Genomic DNA, 27,402 nt, shown 5'->3' with positions numbered 1-27,402 from the left:
GCAATGTAAAGCCTTATATTTAGTTTGTTACGATTACCTTCTAATGTTGTTGGAGGGATACGGCCCACTTGCTTTTCTTGTAACAGTGTTCTGGGATGCATAGACTTGTTTTGACGTTGTCTAAAATCTGTTTTTATAATATACAGCATTTTATATCGTGGCATTAAAAGATCATTGAAATATATAAAACTCCCTTTGTTTTCCTTAATAGCCTAACAAACTTTTTATAAGAGCTAGTTTTTTGGAGACAGTAGTTCATCTCATTTTCTCTTGGTTCCTGCTGCTGAGTTTAGGATTCAGAGTATTAAAGTGAAGGCTTTCTGCAACAACAAAAGCATTGTCAGATTTCTAATTGTCTGGCATTGTAATCAGACACCTTGTGAGGCGTGTACCAGAATATTACTCAACTGTTTTGTATTACACAACGTTCAGTGCAATGTGTGCAGCTCGAATAGAAATAAAACAGGGTAAGGATAAGAGTATTAAACTGGGAATGGAAGTAATGAATTCCTCATTCCAGAAAGCACTGTAGGCTCTGTTCCCTGTGAAAGTAACATCATCTCCTCTGATGTCTCAGATTATTTAAATATACTCCAGAGACTGGGTTGTATAGATTTTGTACACTGGTTACAATAAAGCATATCTAATGGAATGTAGCTGGCTGGGTTTTTGTGAGTTATTAATATTGTGGTCAGTGAAGATAATTTTTAGCTGCCAATAAAGGCTTCCTATCTATGATAAATAAAACGTAAGATTTCTGTCATATATGCTTGTGTACTACAGAGCACCTTAATTAATTTGGAGTTACTTAAATGCAAAAAGTAACTCCAAAGCTGTAGTTTTAAACAAACCAGTACAGAACAGATAGAAGGTGGAATCTGGCTATCTCATTGTTAGTCTTCCTATATTAAGTCCAGAAAGTGTCATATTCTTCTAAAACAAATGCTAATCAAGCTTGTATTGCAAAAGACGACAAAAGGACTTTTTACTCTATAGGTTCATAAACGCAACGAGTATTCCAGAAGTAGTGTGTATTTACTGCTAGTTCAGCTTTCCACTTCTGTTGGCTTCTGAGGAGCCGTCATAGGAGCACTTCAGTTTTCTTCAGAAGCCAGTTTTCAGTTGTCTCCTTCCAGAAAATCAGTGTTCAGACCTCTTTTCCACTGAGTTGGACTCACTACTTTGTATTTCTGTGCTCATGTTCTGTAACCCTTCCCTCTCTGCCTGTACTGTACAGAATGCTTGGGAAAATGGGTGCAGATAAATGCAGTCTGAGAGAAAGCATAGTGTGCTCTCGTTTGAGAATAAATATATTATAAACTTGTTGAAAATGAATAAAACACTGGGATGGGTAGAACCTAGAGCACAAGTAATAGAAGACAGTTTTTAGAACAGAACACACTGCCTAAGGCTGCTTGGGATGGCCTATTAGCCTGGCAATAGAATGTTACTTAAAATATTTGGAAAATCATAAAAATCCCTACAGGAAAGACAAGAATGCCAGACATGCAGTCTGTATGTGATCTGAATCCCAGCGTAATGAAGTTTGCTGGGGGAGGGGAGGGAAGAGAACCACATGTATGTGAAGATAACTCAGGGTATCCATTGATGCTGGGGAAACAGGTATGTGATTGGTTTGTTTGTTTGTTGAGACCAAGAATTGGAGATTATTCTTCTCCCAGTCTGGTTTAAGGATGTTATGTTTAGAGGTGGTAAATGTTTTTTGCAGTAGCCTGATCCTGATTCTGAAAGGCAGATAAGTATAGAATAAGCCATGAATTATTTGTGAAGAACGAGCTAGAGTTTTAGTTCTGTTCCCTTCTAAGTTTTAGAAGAAGTGAATTATTTAATTTTTGCTCTTGGATCTAGAAATTTTGTGCCAGGTATTTTTAGGAATTACATATATAGCTCAGGGTACGTGCATAGAATTTATAACTTCACGTTCTTTATAGTTTGCCAAAGTGTGCGAGCACTGCCCCAGTAGTAAGTGTTTGTAGGTTGAGACCCTTAATTAAGAAAATACTTCAGTACAGTCTTAAAATGTAAGAAACCAAAAACTGTCAACTGAGAGAAGCAACCTCTCACCTACTAGCTGTGTAACAAATGAGATTTCTGTTCATGTCTCAACATCACCTCTCTCTTGAGGCTAGGAGTACTTCAAAACTCTAGCGAAGTCCAGCTTTGCAGTGCAGAAATGAAACACTTGAAATCTAGGTCATAGTTTCATCTTGCCCTGATAACACCCTTGAGCCAAGAGGAATGGCAGATGCTCAGGTACTGTGATGGTGAGACAGCATATAGGTACCTAGATGGAATTTCCACTAGGAGGACAGTGATGCCGCATTGTGAGTCCTTCAAAATTAATATTTAAAAGGACGGTTTATTTTCATCATGTGCATGCACAATTAGAATCTGGAGGGCATTTCCTCACCAGATTTCAAAATTCAGGGTACTTAATTTCATCTTAAAACAGCCGGATTTTTCTCTTTAAGAGTCTAATCCTGCAAATGTTTGTTTACTAATGAGTATAATACTTCCTAATGTGTTGTGTATGGGGATTTATCATCCTGGTATTTGAATGGAGTAGCCAACTGCACTGCTTGCAGTTGGGTTAAATTGGGGGTGGGGTACAGGCAGAGGCAACATGTGGGGTGGGCATGCAGGATCATGAGCCCCCCCAGATTTCTGCCAGGCTCTGCGTGCCCCACTCAGTCACATGGTGCAGCTGGGCCCCCTCCCTGTGTGCCAGCTGCCTGAGCCAGCGAGCTACACCCCGGGAGGAGAGGCAGGAGCAACAACTGGGAGCTGCAGGGAGGGGGCCGCTGCTTTTGGGGAGGAGAGACTGAGGGTAAGGGAGGGGCCTGTTGGGGGTGGGGGATGACTTGAGCTGTTCTGGGGGCAGCAGAACCTTTAAATTGTGCCCCCCCCCCCCATCAGCAGGTATGGGTCATCTATTGGTGGAGGTGATTCCAAGCTTCACTCACATGACTTGCCAAAATAAGACACCACTTACAGTAAATTGTGAAAACATTCATAGTATATGTGCCGCTTGTCTCTGCTGGGCTACGTGGGTACTCTCCCCATTGGTGCAGCTTTTATATGCTCATGGGTTCTGCTCATCTCTTTTGAGTTGGCTTCTCTTGTATGCAGGAAGGGAGTGAGGTGGGGAGAAAATGGTCATATCTCCCAAGCAGCACCCACTTTGCGACTCCAAAATTAGACTTCACCCAGAGTCAGTTGTATAGCGCTGTGATCCTCCCCGTCTGCTCTTAAATGAGGGATGAGATAAGTAACAATAAAATTAACTCTGCTGCCCAGTGATGGTAACATCTCCCTGACGGTTTGTCTGTCTACACAGCAGCTGGGAGGTGTGATTTCCAGCTGGGCTAAAAACAGCAGTGTGACTGCAGCAGCATGGCTAGCTGCCCAAGGACGTACCCAAGGGGTCAGGTGGAATTTTACTCAGCTAGCCTGAGCCACTGTCCTTGCTGCTGTTACTGCACTGTTATTTTTAGCCTGTTAGTTCAGTCAAGCTAGCCTGTGTATGTCTGCTCTGCCTCCAGCTGCTTTGCAGTAAGGTAATGGGCAAGTCACACCTCCATTGTTCCAGGCTGTTTGCAGACCTTTCTGCATTGGTCGTGCTCTGTTTGTTTGTATTTCTGAGGTTTTCGTCAGAACTATTAACAGCCAGAGAGTGACTCTTAAATCACAACTATGCTACCGGGATTATAGCAGCATGGCTACAGCACTGGAGTTAGGATAGCATCATCACTTAGGCCATGTCTACACTCGCGAATGTACAGCTGCACAGCTGTACTGATGCAGCTGTCCTGCAATAAGATTGTTCATGTAGCCACTCTATGCTGAGGGGAGAGAGCTCTCCCGTCAACATAATAAAACCACCTAGTGAGCAGCGGTAGCTGTGTCGGTGGGAGAAGCTCTCCTGCTGACATAGTGCTGTGCAAACAAGCGCTTATGCCAGCGAAACTTCTGTTACTCAGGATGGTTTTTTTTACACCCCTGAGCAGCATAAGTTTGCTGACATAAGTGGTAGTGTAGACGTGGCCTTTGTGTGAATGCAATCTACAGCGACAAAAGGGATTTTTCCATTGCTGTAGGAACACTATTTCCCGGAGTGACAGTAGCTAGGTCAACAGAAGCATTCTTTCATAAACGTGGCTGTGTATCTAACACAGGTTGGCATAGCTACGGAACTAGAGGGTTTGGATTTTTCACATCTCTAAGCACCATAGCTGTGTCAACCTACATTTTAAGTGTAGACCAGGCCTTAGATTTTTAAATGAAAGTTCAAATTCCGGACAGCAAGGTAGTAGCTTCAGAGAAATTCCAGGATGGTATATGGGCATGTACACGCTGTTTCCAAACCCTATTTACAGTAGTTAGCATTATGCCCAGTATTATGCTTTTGCAGGATTGGACTCTAAATTTGCAAAAATACTGGCTTCAGAAATTGACAGTCCTAATTCTTACATACATTACAAAGACCTTTCTTAATGCTGTGTGTAATCTTACCTACAGTTAGAGTGAAATATTTGATACTTGTGCATGCTTTCTCTTTATCTTTTTGCAGGGGAAGATGATGAGCAGTGAATATAGTCTTGAAATATATTACTTTCTAATGGAAATCACTGGTACATACATGCTTTTTTAGAACTAAATTTTAGACTAATATGGGATGGTCTCTGAAAATATATTTATGTAATTATAAAAACTATTGAGTACCTATGCCATAGCTGCTTCAAAGACTAAACAAGCAGATGTTGTTATTAAAAGTAGCTTTATTATTCTTAGGTCACAAATTTTGACCAGCCTTACAAAAATTAAACATTCTTATGTTAGTGTGGACTATCCACTGGATTCTGAATGTGGTTAAAAGACCTGCAAATACAAGTAAAAGTTCCATCAACTTTGGAAGAATAATACTCTCTTTTACATAAATAGGATATAAATCTAACTTTAAATGTAATGTACTGCAAGATTACACCAAAAACGCCGTAAAATGTCCTTTTCTTACCTAGCCGGGCTGGGTAGGGCAAGCTCTACACTGCTTAGTTACTCACCACTGCTTAGTTACTCACCACTCCATAGATCACCTGAAGTTCTTCATTGTTGATTTAACAAAATAAATAAGAAATAGAATCCATTGTCGCAGTTGGGATGAGATTGATGAACTCCGCCCTGAGGATCTGAGGATGTGTTGCTGTACTACCACAAGGAGTTGACTCCTCTTGTCCTGAGGAAGAGTGAGTTGCTGCAATACTGAAAAGAGTGCTCTTTTCTTCCTACCCAGTGGGCTGGTAGAGCCATGGCTCCTCCCACTTCTTGTCCATTGCCTTGTGGAGGGAAGTAACTGGGTGTATCACAGGGGACTAGTGCCATAATCCAGGCAGCCCTAACAAGACCATATGATCTGGTGTGGGGCCTCGCTCCCTTCTCTGCTATGCTGCCTAACTGCATTAGGATTGGACAAAACTAGCCCTTGGGATATAAACAGTCAGTATTTTATTCTGTTTCTCCAGCATGTAGCAAGATCTATCATATATTGTCGATTACTTAAGAATTCCCAGTTATCACTTTGAGGATTGACAAGGTCTTGACCCGAGATCAGGCCCAGTATTATTCAAATTATTATATAGTTGGGAACCCTGATGTGCACAGCTGCACACTCACACTATAGGAACTTTTCTGTATTTACAAATAGTTTATTAATACATTTAGCATAATCACAAACACCTCGACTCAGTAAGGTAGATAAAGATACTACATAATGTATATCTGCACACCCATATATTCACACCATCCCTTGTAGAACAACCTGAAATGTTAGCCGTCATCTTCCTCATCACCATCACCTTCCCCCTCCTCACCAGTGGCCATCATTCTGGCACCTCCCGAGGACTATATCTCCTTCTCCTACTGACCCGAGGCTGGGATGTAACTTTTATAATATGATATGCTGAAGCCACTACGCTTGCATACTCAGTAGAGGTATTTCCCCTTTTCCTTATTTATATAGCCTCACCTTACTAATGTTACTAAGGTTAGTAAATGTCACTTACTAAGAAGCATGTGCTTCTCCTATAGGTTAGTACATGAATGGTTTCAACTTATCATATACGTCAATTCATTACCATGACCCTCTTGTGGTTGGGTATCTGTGGGTGTAGCTCATGTACCTGTTATGTACATCATGACATTCTTGTGGCTGGACTCTTGGACACTGTGGTTGGTTGTTCCTGTGGTCAAAAATTCCCCTTAAACACTTTATTGTCAGCTCTCCAATACTTGGGGTTTGGGCTGTTTTATCTGTTCAAAGTTTATTTGCTAACTTGCTGAAGCTAACTTATGCTAACTTGGTGAAGCTAATGTCTTACAGGATACAAACCCATAGGTTCCTTGCATTACTGATGAATAGAATAGAAGTAGCTAAATATAATGAAGGGAAGGCAGTGAATATATAAAGACAAGCTAGCAGCAATTAATTATTCTCTTTTCAGGGGCATAATAAAGGGAACGACATTTATTTCCTACTCCATTGGGAACACAAGGGTAAAGATCAACTTTTCAAATGGAAGAGAATTAAAAATTTTTAAGCTTCTAAGAAATCTTAGAAATAAGAGAGCTTCCAAAATAGCATTTTGAAACGGTCTGTAAAAGGCTAGCATGTATTAACTAATACTACAGTTACAGTGTGTGTTAATGTTAATTAGCATCGGGATTTCCCAGCACCATAAGTTAATGATAAATGGCAATTTTATCAAATCATCAGAAATAATCTAGGCTTAGTGAAGTCAAACTGTGTAAGATCCCTTGATTTAAATATTTCTGGCCTCTGTTTGAATTTTTCCAAGTGTGAACACATTCACATAGCAACGTCTTGTATTTTGTTTCAACTGTTGTCTACTTTTTGTCTGCCTCTGTTTCAGTATGTTAGGCTATATGCCAAAAAAAAAACCCTAACCCAACCACCACCGTTTGGTCATTTTTCATATAACTTCATAAACCAGGCTATTGTGCAAACATTTTTTTGCTCTTACTGCAGTGGAACAGTAAAAGTGATGAATTAGTGCAGCCCTAGGTTCTATGGTAGCGTACGCTTTCCATTACAGTGAAAAAAAATAGAATAGCATAATGAGAATCAATTTCCATGTTTTACTATGCATGTTAAGGTTTTTTAAAGTGAAGTCGAGGAATCTTCCACCAGTGACTGGCAAAAAGGATATTGCTTATGTACTGCAGTTTCAGGTTTTCTGTAGTGCTCAAAATATTTTAATTTTCTCATTTGAAGATTGATACCTTTATAGTGTGGCATCCCACCCCTTCCAAGCCAGAGATTCTTTGCAGTGTCACTGTTGGCATCTAGTGAGGGACTTAAACCTGTGGTATTCTGGTCTAAATGCAAGAGAGAGATCTGCTGAGGCATGACCTGAAATGCAGTCTTTTTGTGTCCAATCCTGCAAACACTCACAGACTTCAAGGCCAGAAGGGACCATTGTGATCATCTAGTCTGACCTCCTGCATGCTGCAGGCCACAGAATCTCATCCACCCACTCCTGTAGTAGGCCCATAGCCTCTGGCTGTGTTACTGAGGTCCTCAGATCTTGTTTGGAAGATATCACGTTACAGAGAATTCACCATCTTCTCTAGTTCAAACTAGGAAGTGATCCTTGCCCCATGCTGCAGAGGAAGGCGAAACTTCTTCCCCCCCACCTGCCTCTGCCACTCTGACCTCAGGGAAAACTTCCCAACCCCAAACACACTGCCTTGCGTAGTATTTATTTAGTGGTATGAGTCCTCTTATTGAAGTTCTCTGACTTAAAAAATAAAATAAAATCAGTGGGACTAATCACGAGTCAGCCCAATTCTGAAACAGAAATCAAAGGTCTATCTCTTCCCCCATTGTAAAAATAACTGACTTCCTCTGGATTTCTATATAGACTGGTGAGGCAGTTCTATAAAGGATAACTCTAGCCACCAATTTAATTTTTTTTATAAGAAATGGAAACATTACCTAAGTACTTCCAGATTCTGAAATTTAGAGCTGATCCAAATCATCTGAGTTTTGAATTCCATGCTATCTATTGACCCTAGGTCTTTATACTAGTTTGTACTGTCTAAAGATCCTAGATGCTTCTACAAAAACTCAGAAATTTAAAAACAAATATGCAGGATAACTTTGTTCTAACTTTGTAACATGAGACATATGCTCCTGCGGGCATTCTGTTTCAAAAACTTAAAAATTCTGTGCATAATATTTTAAAATTCTGCAAAATGTATGTGTCAAATGTGGAAACTCCAGCATGGCATTGGGGAGCACAGACTACTGGCTGCACAGAGTGGAGGATCACTGTGAAGTCCCCCCTCCTTCACCCCATCCCCCACAGACTCAGTGGTGAGGCTGCAGCCACCCTGACACAGCACAAGGGCCAGCCCTGCCCCTCCATACCAGGTGCACCAAGCGTGGGCAGGCAGGCTCAGCACGGCAGGATCCAAGTGAGAGTTGAGAGGGTTTTGTGTGGGTTGAGAAGCAATCTGGGTGCAGGTGGCTCAGGGATCTGGATGCACAGGAGCTGTTTGTGGGGTTCTTGGTGCAATGGTAATGGGACTCTGCAGGGGAGTCCAGCTGAAGTTGATTTGGGATCAGCTGGTGGGGGGGTCTGGGTGTGTGTGGGATAGAGCTCAGAAGGGAGCCCGAGTGTGAGGGGCTTAATGGGGTGTTCAGATGCTGGGAGAGTAGGGTTCAGTGGGATGGGGATCCAGGTGCAGCTGGTTGGGGATTGGTGGGGTGGGGATCAGGGTGCGGGTGGCTCATCAGGGTGGTCCAGGTGCAGGGGGAGTGGGGCTCATCGGGGGGGTTCTGAGTGCGGGGGGGTGGGGCTTGGTGGGAGGGTTTGGGTATGAGGGGGTCTGGATGCATGGGGGTTGGGCGAATGTGGGAGCAGCTCCCTATACAGGGATCTCTCCCTCTGCAGCTGAGGAACGATGGATGCAGGATGCCAGGGGGATGGGAGTTTGCAGAACTTCCTGCAGCTGCAGGAGAAATCTAGGGGTGGGTCTGACCCAGCCCCAGATGCCGTGCAGGGGAAGAGGAAGTCCTATCACTCCCCAGCCCAGCCAAGACCAGCAGCTGAGCCCAGCACAGGGTAGGAGCCACCAGTCAGGTCTTCCCCAGTCCTGCCCCCTCTCCCACAGTGATTTACCTCTCTGCCAGCTGCCCTGGACACCCGAAACATACTGCTGGAGAGGATTGCATGACTGCTCTTGTGACTTCCCTTTGCTTCCCTGTCAGAAAGTTATTTTTCTGTGGGGAAGCAAAGAAATATGCAGGGGACATAAATTCTTCACATGCGCAGTGGCGCAGAATTCCACAAGGATTTTGAATAGGCATAGCAGTTACCTTGAAAAGTAGGTGCCTTGAAAGGATCCATGCCAAAGGTTTGTTTTTTATATAAAGGGGAGCAATAAAGACTTTAAAAAAGGAAGTAGGTTATGAGATGTTTCATAGGTTAGGAGATGTGCTGTAATAAAAATGTTCTAGAAATCTGTAAGCATCTCTAAATATGGCCGGTTTGTCTATTTAGTTGAAATGTGCTGGATTTATTTTACATATTTGCAGACTAAATTATTTAGTGTTACTTGAAAACGGTTTACTGGAGCTCCCTGTGAGAGATGGACACATAATGCTATCAAATTCCAAAATTGTTCCTTTTGAAAGGGACTTACTGTTCTATACTTCTGAGGCTCTGGAAAAAAAACAGGGCAGCCTCTGCTTACAATTCAGGCACTTCCATTTCAAACTATCCCTAGATATAGTAAATATGAAAGCTAAATGTTGGGTATGAGAACGGTGGGGAGGGACTAACCAAAACTGGTTTTTCAAACAGACTGACCCCACCTAAAAATAGACATGTTGAGATGGCCTGAGTCTCTGTTTCAGAGTTTGACCTATTGATGTGTCTGGGAACAAGCAGAGTAGTCACCAAGTTCAGTCTGTTTGTAGCCAGCAACTATGTCCTCTCAGTAGTGGTTCTCAACCTTGTTGGGCTCAGGACCCATTTGTAAATGTTCATGGCCTGTCATGACCCAGTAAATAGTTTGGTGGTGGAGACCCTGGGGTGGTTTCAGGTGGGTCCTTCCCCCGGGGGGTGTTGGATCCTGCACGGCATTCACCCCACAGTGGCAGCTCCTGTGCTGTGGGCCTGGCTCGGCTTGGCCCTCCACTGTGGGCATTGTGACCTAGGGGATTGCAGTGCCACTCAGTTTTGGCCCCATCCCCCAACTGGACCAAATTTGTGAGAGTGGCATTGCCACTCAGTCAAATTTGGCCTACCTGGACTCCTGGCTTCATGATGGCTGGGTCAAACCTGAGTGACGCTGGAACCCCAGAGGTTTCAGTCCCTGGAGCAGGGAGGCAAGCCCAGCCAGCCCCGTGGGACTGGAGCTGCCATGCAACCCTTTGAAAAAACTCTGACTCAATTTTGGGTCCCGACCCATGGGTTGAGAAACCATGCTCTGGTGGGTGTATTGTGATTGCAAATACTTGTGAACCTTTCCACCTATGAGTGGCATCAATAAAAAAAATAAGTGTTTGGTTATTCTCGTGCAGAAAGATGCTATGTTTTGCAGCTGTCAACCATTTTTAAAGTAAAAGATGTGGTCTCTTTTTTTGTATGTGAGGCTACATGTAGTCTTTCTTGTGCCTATGTAACTTTTGTAGATGCTTCAAGATTTGCTCCTTTCTCCAAATTGCACTGTTCTCCTGTGCCGCACTCTTCACCTCAACGGTTTTGAGACTTACAGGCAGATAAGATGACCTCCGTAGGAGCAACACAGTTGCATATCCACAAATTTTAACTTGGGTCTTCCATTCAGTTACATGGACTTCTGTTTCCACAGAGACCAAAGCTCACTTATTTCATGGAGGATATTTTTAAGAGCCATTCTTTAGGTGGTGGACTAACATTCTTCCTTTAAGAAGGAAAATGAGTGGTGACAGAATCCTGAGGAAAAGAATTAGTCTTTTCAAAATATGATTTTTTTAAGCTCCCCTCCCCCGCTGCACTCTTTCTTGCCAGGTTGTTTTCCACACTCTTCCTTTCTTCTCTTCATGACTCCAGGTTCTACTCCGTCTGCTCTCTTTCCACCCATGCATGTCCTCTCCTGTGTTTCACTTTCCACCTGACTACTCCCTTCTTATAAAATGTTTAATATTTTAAGGAGTGGAGACATCACGCTAAACCCAGGGTTGTGAGTTCAATCCTTGAGGGGGCCATTTAGGGATCTGGGGCAAAAATTGGGAATTGGTCCTGCTTTGAGCAGGGGGTTGGACTAGATGATCTCCTGAGGTCCCTTCCAACCCTGATATTCTATGATTCTATTAAATCAAAACTTAAAACTGCAGGTGTTTAGATTCTGTTTCACCTTGGACCTTGCTCTTGAATCATCAAACGCCCTTTGGCCCCGCAGTAAATGTGCAAAATATAAGCACGAGTGTTTTGTTCAGCTGTTCGGAGGTGAATTTGTCTGAGAGATGTGGCACTCTTCTGATCAAAAGGAGCAAGGGCAAAGGGAAAGATAACTTAAACTAGTTGTAGGAACTTCCACTATCTCATTGCTTGATGCTGATTAGCTAGAAGTGATGTAGAAATGACAACTACGTAACTAAAACAATCTTTAGTTGCCCTTCCTGCTTTGTGTCACTGTTAATTCTGGTACCAGTTACACCCTTGTCACTTGACTCAGTGCATGTTTCAGCACGTTTCACTGTATACCTTAAAGGACAATATTAGTCTTAATTCTTTAAAGACAAATATAGCAAAAATGCCACTTCACAGCTATGATATAGTCAGAACTAAACTTTTAATGGCTCTGATACTTAGTCAGTGAAACAGGGCTGATTGCAATGTAGGAGATCCCCAATGTTTATAGCACTTCACACGGCATCCTACTTTAACTGATTTGCTTCCTGCGAAATGCAGATTGTACCTTAACTTTTTTGTTTCTAGAGGGCCTATCACTGTGGTAGCTATGTGCTTTGCTGACAACACAAATTACATAAACCACTTACAGAAACAAAATAAAACCAAAAGTGGTGAAAATGAGCGAATGGGGAAAATCCTAGTCTCTGGGCAAAGACAGGGTTGCAAAGCTCACACTCTAGGGAGCAGATCACTGTTGCATTGTGCTTCTCCTTCATCTACCTGCTGTTGTCTTCACATATGCTTAGATTGTAAACTCTTTGGAAGAGGGACATCTCTTCACTGTGTGTTTGTACGTTGTCTAGCACAGTGGATGCCTGACTCGTGCCTCTAGGCCCTACTGTAATATTAATAATCTGTGGAATGCTCCACACACACCCTCTCACACACCCACACCACATAGTGACTGCGGCTACAACTTTTAGGTTGTGGTGGTCTCTGCTCCTACTGCACCTATCTCTGAGTAACAGGGTGAAATGGCTGGTAGATGGATCAGCATAGTTAGGTGCACTGCTCCCAAATCTCTCGGCTATACTGTACCATGAAGTGAGTGCAGATTATTTTCAAATGACTTCTGGAGAGAAATCCTGCCCTCCTTTAAGTCGGTGGGGCCAGGATTTCACTCCTCGGAGTCTCTTCCTGTGCAACAACCATACAGGGTTTCACTGCATCCAGGACCCTCTCTGCCAGCCAGGGAAAATTTGCCCTAAATGAGCTTTACATCTTGAAAGACATCAGACTCTGGCTGTGACAGACCACTAAGAGGATAGAGTTCACTCCAGGGACAAATTTTTATTATAGTTGCTTACTCATGTTTCAGTAATGTTACACTGTGTTAAGCATTGCACAAACATCTGGGAAGGCGCAGTCCCTGTCTCAAAGAGACTACAATCCAAATAAATCTTGCTCCATTATAAAATTAAATATCATACTGTAATGTGTCCTAGGATGATTAGTACTGTGTTTCCCCTTCTCAGTAACTTTTCTTCCCTATCCCTTTTGCTGCTGCCATAGGAGCAGCTGATTGCTTGCTGGTGGGTTTCTGGTAAAGCAGCCAGTCATGTGTGCACCAGGCTGCTATCCATTTCATATCCAAAGGGACTGAAAACCTGCCCCATACCACCTGGTGGAATCCCAGCTGTAGGTTCTGACTTCCAGTGTCATGGCAATTGCTGTATTAGTGACAATGGGGCCAATCATCATTGGAAAAATGCACTCTTACAAACCGATTAAAAATATTTCCTACCAGAAGCGTGCATTCCTCTGCAGTGAATTATTTCTTTGTGCCTCTTGTAATAAAGTGACATTGAAGATCTGTGGGTAATATCCTGTGACTCTCAGAACTGCAGCTGTAATTTGTATTTTCAATATTGTGGTTATCAAATATTGTTTATCCTAAAAACTTTAGATTACCCTGGAAAGTAATTTCATATTTTAAACTAACTTTTTGATATTTCTGAGTATCTAACTAAGATTGTGATATTAGTGATACTTTGTAGCAGCAGATTACTATACATCAGTCTGTAACTTGAGCTATAAGTAACGATCTGAAAACTATACAGCACACCAACTAGGATGCTAACAGAATGGATGGGAATAATTAAGATCCATCCATCTTACATTTACTAAATATGTAAATGAGGCAATTGTACTTAATTTCCAGTTCGTATGATCGTGATTATATCTCCTCTTGGGTTGAATCTGACTCTTTTTATAAAACAAAGTTTTTTTTTAAACAGGAGACTGAGGGTCAGCGTTAAGATAGCTTTTTGTCAGTGTCAAACACAGTTTACTGCACTGTGTTGTGGAAGATAACTTAGATTCCTGAACATTCACAAGTATGGTTGGGAGTAACAAGCATGCCGATAATCCTGAAAGTGTTCTAATTACTACATAATACTTCGATAATGATTTACTCTATTACATACAGACTTGATACTTTCCTATATACTGGGAGTAGATTTTGGAGAACTGCAGTGGGTAGAATGTGTGTTTTGTTTCTGTCGCTGTTCTTCATTTGATCTAGGTTGTAAAAAAAAAAAAAATTAAACGATATATTTTCTAATTCTCTTTGCAGGTATGGTGTGAGTCCCGAGAACATAATTCTCTATGGTCAGAGTATTGGAACTGTCCCAACAGTGGACCTGGCATCTCGGTATGAGTGTGCAGCTGTAATCCTTCATTCTCCTTTGATGTCTGGATTACGGGTAGCTTTTCCTGACACCAGGAAAACATATTGCTTTGATGCTTTCCCAAGGTATGTGCAAATATTGCTAGAGGGATTGCTCTATGGTCACCTTAAACCTTTCTATAGTGTGTTCTTTATTTGTATTGTGATGTGCATCTTGAGCTTTGGACAGGCATATCTTATAAATCAAAACAGATAATAAATATATTCATTTGCCACTGAGTAGCTTGTAGTCTCAAACTGGGATGCTAGTTTGCTAAATAAGCAAATAAAGAAAACCCTACAATCTTCACAGCTATTTATCATTTCAATTTTTAGTGCTTGTACACAGTCCACCGATTCTGTGTATGTTAAATTTAGACTGGTAACTGTTAGCTACGGTTGCGCTGTCAAGTGCTTTTAGCTAAAAAGTAACACTCCTTTAGAAGTGTACATTGTTTAGCCAATTCTGATTTAAAAGGTACGTGGTATCAACAAATATACGTGAAAGAATTTTAGGCTTCTTGTTAACTGCTGATACTGCTGTACAAAAACAATAGACTGAAAGTGCTGGATAATGTCTGCTACTGCATAAAGGAAGAGAGGAAGGATGGCACAGTGGTTAGGGCGCTAGCCTAGTACTCTGTGACCTGCTCTGCCACAGGCTTCCTGTGAGTGTGTCTGCCTCAGGTCCCCATCTGTAAAATACTTCCTTGTCTCACAAAGGTGTTGTGAGGATAAAGGCATTAAGATTGAGGTGCTCGGATACCACCATAATGGGGGGCACCTAAGATCAATTGATGAGATATGTGGTACACTTCAGTTGTCGTCTTTAAAATGAGCTTAAATCTTTAAAATGCCGCATTGAAAGTTTAACGTGATTAGTTTCTGGATAACGAATACGCTTGTCTATATTGTTGGGCTTTTACATTCTGTTTTAGGAGGTACGAAGATATAAAGAGAGACCAAAACATTTGGATGCTAACATCTGTTCCAGGAATCCTAAACTGTATCAAACACTGAGTTGTAAAAGCAAGTGAAATTTACATTCTAAGAGTGAAAATCAGTGACCAGAGAGCACCCTTCAGTGTTGCAGTTGTTTTTGCAACACTTACAAATGTTTGTAGGTGGGATGTCCACAAGGATTCCATGTTCAGAGCAGAAACTGCATCTTCCAGAGCACAATCATTCTTTTTTTTTTCCTGAGTGGGGGAGAAAGGTGGAGGCCCAAATTCCACACATTGGAACCTCAAAGAATCAATTTTGTGGGGCTACTGTGATAAAGAAGCCAGATGTATTTTAACTCCTACTGCTTGAATAATTAAAACTTCATACTAATGAACACACTTTATCTAATTTGCATCTGAAAATTGCTTTAATAAACCAGTACATATTACAACATTTTGATATAGTTTTACTACACTTTTAAAGATGTAAGTGTAAGAAAATATCTTAAACTAGTGGCTCTCAACCTTTCCAGACTACTGTATCCCTTTAGGAGTCTGATTTATCTTGCGTACCCCAAATTTCACCTTACTTAAAAACTACTTGCTTACAAAATCAGACATAAAAATACATGTTACTGAAAAATTGCTTGCTTTCTCATTTTTACCACATAATTATAAAATAAATGAATTGGAATATAAATATTTTACTTGTATTTCAGTGTATAGTATATAGAGCAGAATAAACAAGTCATTGTATGAAATGTTCATTTGTACTGACGTCACTAGTGCTTTTTATGTAGCCTGTTGCAAAAACTAGGCAAATATCTAGATACGTTGATGTACCCCATGGAAGACCTGTACGTACCCCGGGGTATGCTTACCCCAGGTTGAGAACTACTGTCTTAAACCCCTGCTGCTTATTGCAGTGACTGTTAAGTGAGAAGTCAAATTTGCTTTGACTAATAAGCACCAGATTCTCGTTTGACTTCTCTGGGAGGCATCTCTCCAGTACAAATAGTTCTAATCCTTGTCTAAATCTGAGCTGTACAAGGCCATGTGGTGGAAGCGGTATTGTTTAACATTTTACTACTATGACGCTATGCTGCAGAGTGTACTTTGCAGCTACAGAAGCCATCCCTGATTCTCTTGTTACTTGAGTGTTTGCTATTAAGTATTCCGTGCAACTTTCTCCAGAAAAAGGTTCCTCATTTGAGCTTAGAAGTCATATATAGTAGCATTGTCTTCTGAGACTGTCATGAAGTGCTTGTGATACTGATCTTCTGACAATGATGCATGCAAAAGTCTGAGAGGAAAAAATACCCCAAGTAGTTTCCTGCAGCCAGGGAAGGGAGAAGACGAGCAAGCTCCGTAAAGGCTTGTGCAGAGTTGAGCTCTGTGATCTGCTGCAGACTTTGGGTACATCTACACTGCAAAAAAAAAAAAAAAAAAAAAAAAAAAAAAAAAATGGCACAGTGAGTCTCAGAGCCAGGTCAAGTGACTTGGACTTGCAGGGCTCCCACTATGATGCTGAATTGGCCGTGTACACGCACATTCTCACTCAGACTCTGAGACCTGGCAAAGGGGGTGGGTCTCAGAGCTCAGGCTCCAGCCTCAACGAGAATGTCTACGCTACTGTTTTTAGGCCTGTAGTATTGACCTGGGCTCGCTGCGGGGATGGTGGGAGGAGGGTTCACCACGTAGGCAGACCTTTTGCAGCTAGGATATAGCAGTGGAATTCATTCTATTCATTATGTTTTATCTTAACTTGATTGAAAGAGCTAACATTTAAAGAGAGAGTTTTAGGAAGACCGTCTGTAGCTAGTGAGACAGCTGCTTCTTAAAATATATGATCTTCAAGCTTATAGTGCTACAATTTTTTTGTGAAGTTGTCATCCTTAGTACACTTCTCAGAAAATTAAAATACGAATTCACTGAGGGTATATTTAGTAGTTTAAAAGCTCTTGCTCTTAAACTTGTGCATCGTTCTTCTATTAGAGTTTTTAAATATCTAATATTTATGATTAAAATTAATACTTCTAGAGGAGAAAAAGCTAAGGTTTTTAATTACTTTATTTACAGGATTGTGTAGCAGTGATTAGATTGAACAAGCCAAGTCAAACAGTTTAAAAAATAAATAAGTGTGTATGGGGGAAAGGGTGTTTAAAGCTTGACAGCAGAGATGTTGTACGGTATTTTTTTATTACTCTTCTACTGATCTGTTCATTGCTCTGACTGACTTCACTTAAAACAAGGGAAATAAACATTTGTGCATTTTCATTAATGTGTACAGCACATCTGTCTGCCTTCACTGTAGGAAACAATGTTTATATACACTTTTGGAGAATGGCTGTTGTGTGTGTTTTATGTTGGGACCTCATGAGAATGTAGTCTCTGTAGATTTCCTAGATGCAGAGTGGTGTGGCTGAGAATACCAAGTAGGCTAATGTGCAGTTTAAATACTGCTTTACAAGTAGCTGAGTTGGCAATGGGATGCTGTCCAATTTTTTGCAAAATACAAATATTTTTTTCTTTAATGACAATTCTTCATCTGTATTCACAGACTATTAAGCTAGTTACCTGAATGCTGCAATGATGGGGATTTCCCAATTTTCTAAAATATATTAAAAACAGTAGCTAGCTAATAAGAGTGATATATAAAAAGACTTTTGTGTACATAACTGCACATAGCTGACATGCCTATTATGAAATCTTTACTCAGTAGCAGGCAGTCCATTGGGTTTTAAGACTTTAAACTAAATTAGTCAATATTTTGCTTATTTCACATTGCCATTAATTATGGTATTCTTCACCTGGGGATACAAATAAAAACTACAATTGTACATCTTATACTGACCGTCTCTCTTAAAGTCCTTATCTGTATTCCACATGGAAAAAGCTAAACCTGACTAGTCCATATTTAATGTTTTCCTGCCAGAATCTAATTTTAAAATCAAGTCTTAACTTTTTACTGTTTTAAGCTTGTACAGTCTGTTTTGAAGAGATACTGGGATGTAGAGAGACCAAAATGTTTGTTTAGCAATAGCTGTTACCTAGAATTCCACAGTACACCAAATGCTGAGCTTTTACACGCGTGAAATTCTTTGTTCCAGTTCACATTTAAATTTTTGAATGGAATTATCAGTATTTTCAAAATGTTGTATTTATTTGTAAATTGTCACATTGGCTTGCCTATCTTTTTGGTTTTTTTACTCATTTTGAGTGACTGGATAGATAGTTTCACTTTTGTGTTGTCACTTTCACATCTAGATGTTTCACTTCTTTCACTTCCTCTGAGAGTATCAACATCCTGACTCCCTTTAATTATTGTTCAACTTTATTTAACAAATCATAGAAATTAGAGGTGGGAAAAAGTTGTCTAGTCTATTCTGTCAGTTCAAGATTGTTCACTACAATAGATCTTCTGATGTCTTATTTCAGATGTCCAAAGCGATGGAGTTCTCACTACTTGGGGAACTGTTCCACAGTGTAATAGATATCACTGTTAAGAAAACTTGCTAACAAGCAAGCCTTTTCCTAATTTCATCTCCTTATTTCTAGTCCTATCCCCTTGTACCACCCTAAATAGTTCCTTTCTTTCCTTGGTGTTCACACCCATCAAATATTTGTAGATTGAGATGTATTTACCTATTATGAAAAGAATAGTATGTTTAGTTCATTCTAGTACTTGACGGGGAAGCAACAAATAATTCTATATGTAAACTGTTGGCTAAATATGGTATATTGGAGCTTAGAAAATAGAGTCGTGAGAACTACAGATACTGTAGTAGCTTAATCATTGTCCTTTCCTCCCACCCTACTCTCCCAAAAACAAAAAGTCCAATAGAAATACTATACTGCTAAAGGAAACTTGCATCTAAGCTGAATGTTTACTTTAAGGTCAAAATTTCCCCAAATTTAGGTGGTGAAAAATAAGCCTTTTCCAAGCCCAAGATGCACATAAATGTTTCCATGAAACAAATCCTGTGTATGTTTTTGTTGTTGTTGTTGATTTGCCGTTAAATATGTCCCTTTCGTGTTTTCAATCCTCACATTGCAATATTGTGCAAGTGCATATGAGAACCTGGAAGTGAAAATGACTGACCAAAAGTATAGTGTATTTGTAACATAACCCTATTATTTTTTTCATGGTGCGAGCAGAAATGCAAAATGAAAACAGCCAATTTAAATAGAGAAAATTATATTTTAAAATTAATCTTAAAATGAATTAATCCTTTAAAATAATCTGTATTAACCTCTGAGGTCAATAACATAGATAAGAATGCTTTCTAAATGATTTTTCAGTCAAAGGGCCATAATGAATTAGGGAACTGAATGGCTCTAGGCTACATTGGTCACTAGTTCAAATTCAGACGTGGTGACTTAAGTTTCATCCTCTGTGGGAATGCATTGGTGGGCTCAGGTTGGTTCTGAGGTAGACAGATGTCCACATCCTAGCTGGTATGATGGGCACTAATAAGCCAAAGATTTGACCAGGCAGGAGAGTGGACAGACTTCTTGCCATTGAAGAGATTGGTAGCATGATGGCAATAAAAGGGGAGCTTGCACTGACCGTTATCTTTGCCTGTTTTGTGGATAAGTCAGTGGGGCATCAAGGGGGGGGGGGCATCCATTTAAAAAAAATACAATATTCCTTAAATGTGTTTAGTAATTAATTCAACTTCGTTTTCTTTGGTACTACAAATGTAAAAACTAAAAGCCTGAGTAACTTCTTTTTCTTTTCCATCCCCCCGCCCAGCATTGACAAGATATCTAAAGTAACCTCTCCTGTGTTGGTAATTCATGGTACTGAAGACGAGGTAATAGATTTCTCCCATGGCCTGGCAATGTATGAGCGATGTCCACGAGCAGTGGAGCCCCTCTGGGTGGAAGGGGCTGGGCATAATGACATAGAGCTTTATGCACAATATCTAGAAAGACTAAAACAGTTCATATCTCATGAACTCCCCAACTCCTGAAGAAGCCTACTTGATTTTACCTCAGTTACTGTGAATGGAAGAAACTACCTGTTTTTTGCACATGCTTTAACTGGATAGCTGTAATAGCTTTATACTATGAAGAAATACCTGTCTTGAGGGTGTTCTAATCAAACATCTGATGAAACTTGTCTTTTATATCTGGAAATTATTCTACTAATGCACACAATATGGTCAACTACTGTAACTCCAATGATTTTTAGTTTCATTACTCTGGAGGACAAGGGGATACTAGCTGAATATGGGGACACTTTTAATCTAGTGCTGTATTAATATTCTAAAGTCAGTTTTCTCTACCGTCTGATCATTTATAATTCTGTCCTATGAGACTTTTTTTCAATGTTCTCAGTATTTGGAACACAACTGTTGTGAACTACAGCTTGTTCTTAACAATCGATTCATGGGTTCAATCTAAGGGAGTACTTTCTTTGTAAATTTCTAGCTGTGGTAATGTAACTGGAAAGTTGTTGTGACGAGGTCTTTCCTCTTAGTGATCTTTATTTAACTTACTAATCTTCCCAAGTAAATTTATTTAAGATGTCCTACTCTTTCCTGGAAAAAAAAAATTTACTACATGGGGCTAAATTCTGTAACAACCTCTCAGCCATCTGTATAAACATAACTGGAATATTCTTAAGGAAAAATTAACTGAATTGTTTTTGTTTAATAAAAATAAATGTGTAAATTCATTAATAGAAAACTCCTTTTAATATTCAGAGGGTCTGAATAAGAGCCATAACATTTCCTTCTGTAAAGCATTCCTGTAGACTTTTTAAAAGTACTGTACATATTTGAATTTACATTGTGCATAGATTCTTAATTGGTAGTTTTAATTTAAGTCTAATTACAATAAACTGCAGAATTCTGGTTTGTATATGATTGAATACATTTTGTTAAAATATGTTTTTATCCCTATATTATTTTGCTATTAAAATTTTATAAGATTTCCAGGACAAAAAAATTAACATTTTATGTTTTTGATGAATTTATGTAACTAAATTTTCATTGAACTAATCTTTTTAGTTTAGAAGTAATTTGATTCTTTGACACTGGAATCACACAGAATATGCATCAGAAATGCAAGACACTTACAATTGTTACACTACTACCATAGGTCTAATTTTTTCCAAATTTAAAGGCCTTAAATGTACTGTAAGCCTCAGATTGTTGTAAACATTGATTGCGGTTGATTGCAGTTTGTGTACTGTTGCTAGAATGCAACACAGTGGTTGTAATGGAATAAAGGATGCATGGATTAGAGCATATTGAATCGTGAATCTCATTTGTACTGTCGTTTTCATACAAAAGCAGCAAACATGAGGTATGGAAAAATTATATTTTGGAAGGAGGAGAAAATACCAAATAATCTGGTGGCCTAACCTTGCATTTTAATGTTAAATATTTACAAAAAGGCACAAAATAATCCTAAAGAGCAAACCTGCCATTCTGCTCAATATTTTATGTAAACGGAATGTAAACTGGTGTTGTTTGGTAAGGATTCTTGACTTACTGTTTAAATATTGAAAATCATGGCTGGGAACAATGTTTGAAAATATGGTCATCGCGAGATCTTGTGACAAGGATGCAGTTAACTAACGTGAGCACAGCAAGTGTGCATGCTATCTCGGAGATTGATTTAGAGCGGTAGTGCCCTAGGAATTAAAGTAAAATTGAAATTTTCATGTTTATCCCTGAATCCTAGAAATTAAAGCTAGAAAAGGTCAGTTAGATCATCCAGTCCCTCTCATCAGTCCAGGCTGGTTCTTTGCAATCGACCTTGTGCAGTCAGATTTTAAATAGCCCAAGCAATGGGGCTTCCAGCAGTTCGCTTGGTGACTATTCCACATGCTGTCAAGTGAGTTTTTGCTTCATTTTCATCTTAAATTACCCTTTTTGTTTCAGATGACTGAGCTTTGTAACTAAATGAGGTGTGTTCGTGTCATCTTTTCATCATATCCCTTTTATACAACCCCTAAGAATTCCTTTCCATCTCTGAGGACAGCAGCTCCCATTATTAACATCTGTGGGAGTTGTTCTGACCCTGTGATGAAAGAGTGGGGCCCCTGCTGTGCATACTCTGTTTGTAGATATAGGCCTATGCATTCAAAAGTGACTAGGGACTTTCAGTTTCTCCAGTTCTGAGTGTCCAACTTGAGACAATTTAGAGGCCTGGTTTTTCAGGAAATGCTTACCACTTTGTCACTTCTGAAAATTTAGGCCAGATTATCTCTTCCCCTCCCCTGCATAATGCAGTCACTTTTAAATATTGCTTAGACATGTTCCACTTAGCTCTTTTAATCTTTCCTTTATAAATCACTTACCCTAGCTTCCTCAATCACTTGATACAGTAGTCATTGAATTTGGTCAAATTTGTCAGTATCCTAGTAGTGAGGTGCCCATAGCTGAATATAGTTCTCCAGATGTGGTCACATCAGCCCCATATAGGGTTGGAACTACTTACTATCTCTTTGCTGCTCCTTGAAATGATGTGTACCTATTCAGCCCAACCTTGCAATAGTATTTTTCACTGATATTTGCTATTGCATTGCAGACATGTCCTGGGTACCCTCACCACTAGATTTCTTTCAGCATGACTGTTTTCCAGATCTTTGTCTAACACTTCCTTCAGATTTTTTCCATTTACCCAAACTTTCTGCCAATTTTTAATATGTATAGGTCCCTTGATATTTCTCTGTTCTGGTCAATGTCAGTAACTCCTTACAATTCCATATAATCTGAATTTCATTAACATGTTTTAAACTTTCCCTGTCATCAATGAAAACATTAAATAATGATCCTTGCCATGACCCTCTATGATGTTGCCTTCTCCCTTCAATTCAATAAATTTACCCTCAAAGAATTTTCAGTGCATTCAACAATGTTCCTATCCAAGCATGCTTGAATCAGTTCTGTGAGTTGTGTGATGCTATCAAACTCTTCGGTGAAAAAGCATATATAAAATATATTGACCTCTCTCTTCACTCCAGTAATTTTGTAATGATCATTCCCTGACTTTGGGCATTTGAATATTTCTAATTCATACATTTAAAAATCTCCCACCTGTTTAAAAAATTGATTTATGGGATGTCAGAACTAAATTTTAATTAAAAATCCATGACTGACTCATGGAACAGCTTAACCAAGCGCAAATCCAGGACACTCTATATTGAAAGAGAATAGTATTAGCATAGGACCTTTTTGTATCAAGAGGCGTAATGGAGTGAAACTATGGGAGAGGGGCTTTGAACTATTGTTTAAAATGCTCTGGGTTTGCAAAAAATATAATCAATGGGACTTTTGCTAAACTCCAGCTGATAAAACAAAAAAATTGTAATATAATTTTGTTCTTAAATTTAGATATGCCCTTACCATAGTGTAAGCATGTTTTAGAGCTATCACGATGTCTCTGAAAATTAATTGCTGTCTATATGCTGTTTTGTAAACCGTGTTGCTGGAGTACTTAGACGGTCTTTTAGGGTGTAATGTTTCCTAACTTTTTTTTTCTTAGGTGTGTATGTTGCTTCCATTTATGTTTCACTTGGGACAGCTGTGAAAGCTTTATGAAGTAGAAATTTTGGGGGTAGAAAGATGGCATGGAGCACGACTGTACATCTGCATTTTTTTTTCTTGACTTCTCAGTTATAGCTGGTATGGCAGCATTTGGGAATCTGATACACACTGTTTACATTTCTAATGTAGTCATGGTGGTTCTAATGTTGGTACCCTATCCCTTAATTTTCAGACTCTTCCCTGTATATCTGTTATGTTATACCCCTTCCACTGCTTAATTACCTACTGTGATATAGGCTAATTACTTACCTTCTGCTCTTAGGGAGATTGTTACTTTCTGCTGGAATTTGTCCAGGCCCTTCCCCTAAATCGGGGCAATCTTACATGGGGTACTGACTTGTTAGCCCCCTAAATAAGCACCAAACTCTGTTTTCAGATTAGTGCTTTGGATCTGCAACACTTTCTATTCCTTATTTTGGAGGTAGAGGTGTCTCCCTACCAGCCAGGTGTGGTGTGGGGGACGGGCCAGTCTCAGTGAGAACCTAACTCCTTCATTTTGGATTTCCCTTGAAGGCAGCTTTAGGAGCATCTTCCTTCCGCTGCTTCTTGCTGCCTCTTTTCTGAACAGCCGTAGCTTAGAAAATAACAGCTCGAGGCACCTTTGCTCTTGATCTACCTAGGCCCGGGGCTGGGGGAGGTCCTATGCTGCTGCCTGGCAACTCCACGTTCCCAAAGACTTTTGGGGGGGATGGGAATAGGACCTCCAGGGCCGGCCTGAAGTGCCTGGTGGTGCATCCTCTCTGCGCCTCGCTTCAGCCACTCTGCGCCGGCCCGCTGCATCAGGGCCGGCTCGGGGCGCAGCAGGGTCCCTGGCGGGGTGGGTGGCTTTCGGCAGGGGGTGAGTGGTTTGCATTGGCTGCTGTGCCCCGTGCGCTCTGGACGCGTTCGCAGGGAAGGCGGCTGGGGGCGGAAGGGAGTCCCCGGGAGCCGGGCTGCCAGGTAAGAAGCGCAGAGCAGCGGCCGGGGGGAAACCCGGCAAGCACCGAGCTCGCCCCGGCTCCGTGCGCTCCCAGTCCTACCCTGGGCCGCGGCGGCAAGGAACCGGGCTGCAGCCCCGTCCCCCTAGGCGCCGCCGGGAGAGGGCCCTGGCGCTTCCTGCACGGAGAGGGGAGCTAAGCGCAGCTGGGGCTGAGACGTGGCCTGGAGGTGCCAAGCGGACTGCAGGGGCCATCGTGCGCGCCCCAGCCCGGCGCTGCGGAGAGCACCTCCGCGAGCCAGGGGGCTTGGTGCAGAGCGGAGTGCCTGGCTGGGCGGAGGAGAGGAGCGAGGCTCAGCCACCCAAAGGCCCCGGGCAGTCCCGGGAGGCTGGTGGGTTGTGGGCCGGGCTGGTGCGTTGGGGGTCGTCGGAGCTCTCTGGTTCCCCCGCTCGGTGCTCGCTCGCAAACACCGCCCGGGCTTGTGCTGCGCCGAGTCCCGGCAGGGGGGGGAGCGGGGCTGCAGGGGAAGACAGCGGCTGTGCTGTGTGGGGGAGAGCGCGAACGGGTGGAGACCCATCTCCCCTTCGTTGCAGGTTTAAAATCCCAGGCCTCTGCGCCCCTCCCGCCTCCACGTCCCTTCATGCAGCAGCGCCTCCCATTAGCAGAACTGCCAGCTCGCCTGCCGCCATGGCTTCAAAGTCAGCCCCCCTGCAGCCGGAGAGCAGATCAGAGGGGCTGCGGCCATCTGAGCGTCGCCCGAAGAAGAAAGCCAGCAGCGGTGTGCGTCTCTCAGCACCCAGCCCCCGTGCCCTGGTACTTGCCAACCTGCTGCTGCTCCTGTCTCGTTGCCCAGGTTCTCAAGCGACAAGTTTAAACAGTTAGTAAAACGTTGTCTGGGGCTCCCGCAAGCGCTCCGCAGTGGGTTGGTTAATGTAGCATTTTGGTGCAGCTGACGCGTGAGGTTGGCTAGAGTGACATGAGGACCAGTAGTTTGCAGCTCAAATTACAAATGCCGTGGACGGTGCAGAAGCTTGCCAATGGGCAGTGCTAGCAGCAAAGCTGCTTGCTTTATCTGGCTTTCAAGCGGAGGCCTGCAAAAGTGCTGAATCAGCAGTTCTTGGGCATTTAAAACAAGAGAACCCAGAGTTCTGTCCATTTTGCCCCAGCATGTTGAGTACATGCTCCCATCTTTCCTGCTGTTTGGAAATTCTTCTGGACTTCCTCAGATCCACATTTCCCCTGCAATTCGGGGCCACCGGGGGTCCAAAATCAGCATCTAGATCAGAATGTTGTGGTTTGATTCCATACCACCTCCTTAACACATACTACTGTAGCCCCTGGGAGAAGGACCAATACATATAATACTATTATTTGATGTTTCTCTTGCTGGTATTGACTTACATTTATCTCCTTTATTCTCTCCAGAATCTGAGTTGCATTTCTCCCTCCCCAGCCCAAAAGTGAGCACTAGCTGGGTTCAAGCGTGTACACACAGGCCATGTGCAAGTTTCCATTACACAGCTCTGCCCCTCGATGCGCCTCTGCCCCTCCACTTCCAGTCCTGGATCTCTGTTGAGTGGAGACAGCGAACCCTGTTGGTGCTTCTTCCAGGCCCCTAATAGGATCTTTAGTTTATCTTTCAGATGATTGCTGGTAATAATTATAATATAAAGATAAAGTCACAGTTGTAAATACTTTATCTTTAACTCCGATGCTTAGACACATGACATAGTGCAAGGTTCATTTGAAAAAGATAGCAGATATATGTATTGTTTAAAACAAAATATTGCTTATTATTAGTACATATAGTTAGGAAATGTTTTGAGTTTTCCATGGGGAAAAATGACTAACATTTTCTACCAACACTTTTTGGGTTTTCATTAAAAAAACTCCAAACCAGAAATATTTTAAGTTTACAAAGTGTGATGTCATGGCTGCAGAATGCAACCTATTTAGATAGTGTCCCAGAGGTTTTGATCCAAAGCCCATTAAAGTTAATGGGAGGCTTTCCATTTACATCTGTGAGTTTTGGATCAAGGCCATACTGGTTAGAACAGGAAGCTGGATTCAGGACTCGTAGGGACTAACTGTCTAGACATTTGATTTCAGGGGGAGCTATGCACACAGTTAATAGGATAGTTAGGCCCCAGCTGAATTCTTTGTTCCTGGCTCTGTGACTGACTTTATCATCTAATCTTTGGCAAACCTCCCTGTACTTCAGTTTGCCCATCTGTAAAATGGGCATAGTAGTTATCTATGTCACAGGGGTGTAGTGAGCTTTAATTTAACAAAGTTTTTAAGTGCTTTGAGATCCTCCAGATGAAAGATTCTATAGAAATGCAAAGTATTGTTGTTTACTATTATGACATAATAATTCTGAGATAGTTATACATTCCCATCACCACCTAATAAAACAGTCATATCACAGCTATGGTGTAGTAAAGGGTTATTCAGCACAGCTATGAAATTATGGCCCTGGATATGCTTTTTTGAAGTTTAAAAAACCCAACAATTTTATAGAATTTTTACTAATAGGATTACTACATGCAAGTCAACCTTCTGATGATTGGCTGAGTTTAATGTTGCCATCCACTCATCCATCCAGCAATGAGCTGTTAACCATTATCTTCAAATCAAACACATTTGAAGCTTCTAAAACATGCAAGAGGACAGAACCATTTTGGTAAACATAAAACCCCTTAAAATCTTGTCATTTCCTTCAAAAGCATAACAGAAAGGAAACTGTGGATCAGGAAGGCTCCATGTTTATATCTTGATATTATTTAAAATCCTATTTCAAAGGCCTTT

At 41.2% G+C, this 27,402-nt stretch overlaps 2 protein-coding genes and 1 long non-coding RNA gene across 10 annotated transcripts in view; 2 read left to right on the top strand and 1 right to left on the bottom strand.

Moving 5' to 3' along the window:
• Positions 1-21,372, top strand: part of ABHD17C (abhydrolase domain containing 17C, depalmitoylase) — a 52,087-nt gene extending 30,715 nt beyond the window's left edge. Inside the window, exons 2-3 of one of the 2 annotated variants that reach the window (XM_048865766.2) lie at positions 14,077-14,256; positions 19,870-21,372. In XM_048865766.2, the coding sequence (XP_048721723.2) occupies positions 14,077-14,256; positions 19,870-20,089 (400 nt within the window). In that variant the 3' untranslated portion in view covers positions 20,090-21,372. Of the gene's footprint in view, positions 1-14,076; positions 14,257-15,107; positions 15,556-19,869 lie in introns of those variants that run through there. The other variant, XM_048865767.2, reaches the window with a different exon arrangement.
• Positions 15,523-25,742, bottom strand: LOC125643340 (uncharacterized). The gene is made up of 2 exons (XR_007358681.2): positions 25,420-25,742; positions 15,523-16,540 (listed from the first exon to the last, which is right to left on the bottom strand). It is a non-coding gene; the product is annotated as an uncharacterized LOC125643340 (long non-coding RNA).
• LOC125643336 (cell surface hyaluronidase CEMIP2) overlaps positions 24,255-27,402 on the top strand; it is a 74,257-nt gene continuing 71,109 nt past the window's right edge. For 2 of the 7 annotated variants that reach the window (XR_012670283.1, XM_075133154.1), the window contains exons 1-2: positions 24,255-24,616; positions 25,188-25,471. Coding sequence is in view for 3 of the 7 variants with exons in the window: in XM_075133154.1 (XP_074989255.1) it covers positions 25,282-25,471 (190 nt within the window). In the remaining 4 variants the exon portion in view is untranslated. Of the gene's footprint in view, positions 24,617-25,187; positions 25,472-27,402 lie in introns of those variants that run through there. The other 5 variants (XR_012670282.1, XR_012670281.1, XM_075133152.1 and 2 more) reach the window with 4 other exon arrangements.

Source organism: Caretta caretta, chromosome 10, assembly GCF_965140235.1.
Source record: "Caretta caretta isolate rCarCar2 chromosome 10, rCarCar1.hap1, whole genome shotgun sequence".
NCBI lineage: Eukaryota > Metazoa > Chordata > Testudines > Cheloniidae > Caretta > Caretta caretta.
Note: the sequence above shows the minus strand (reverse complement) of the source record. Positions and strands in the feature narration are given on the sequence as shown.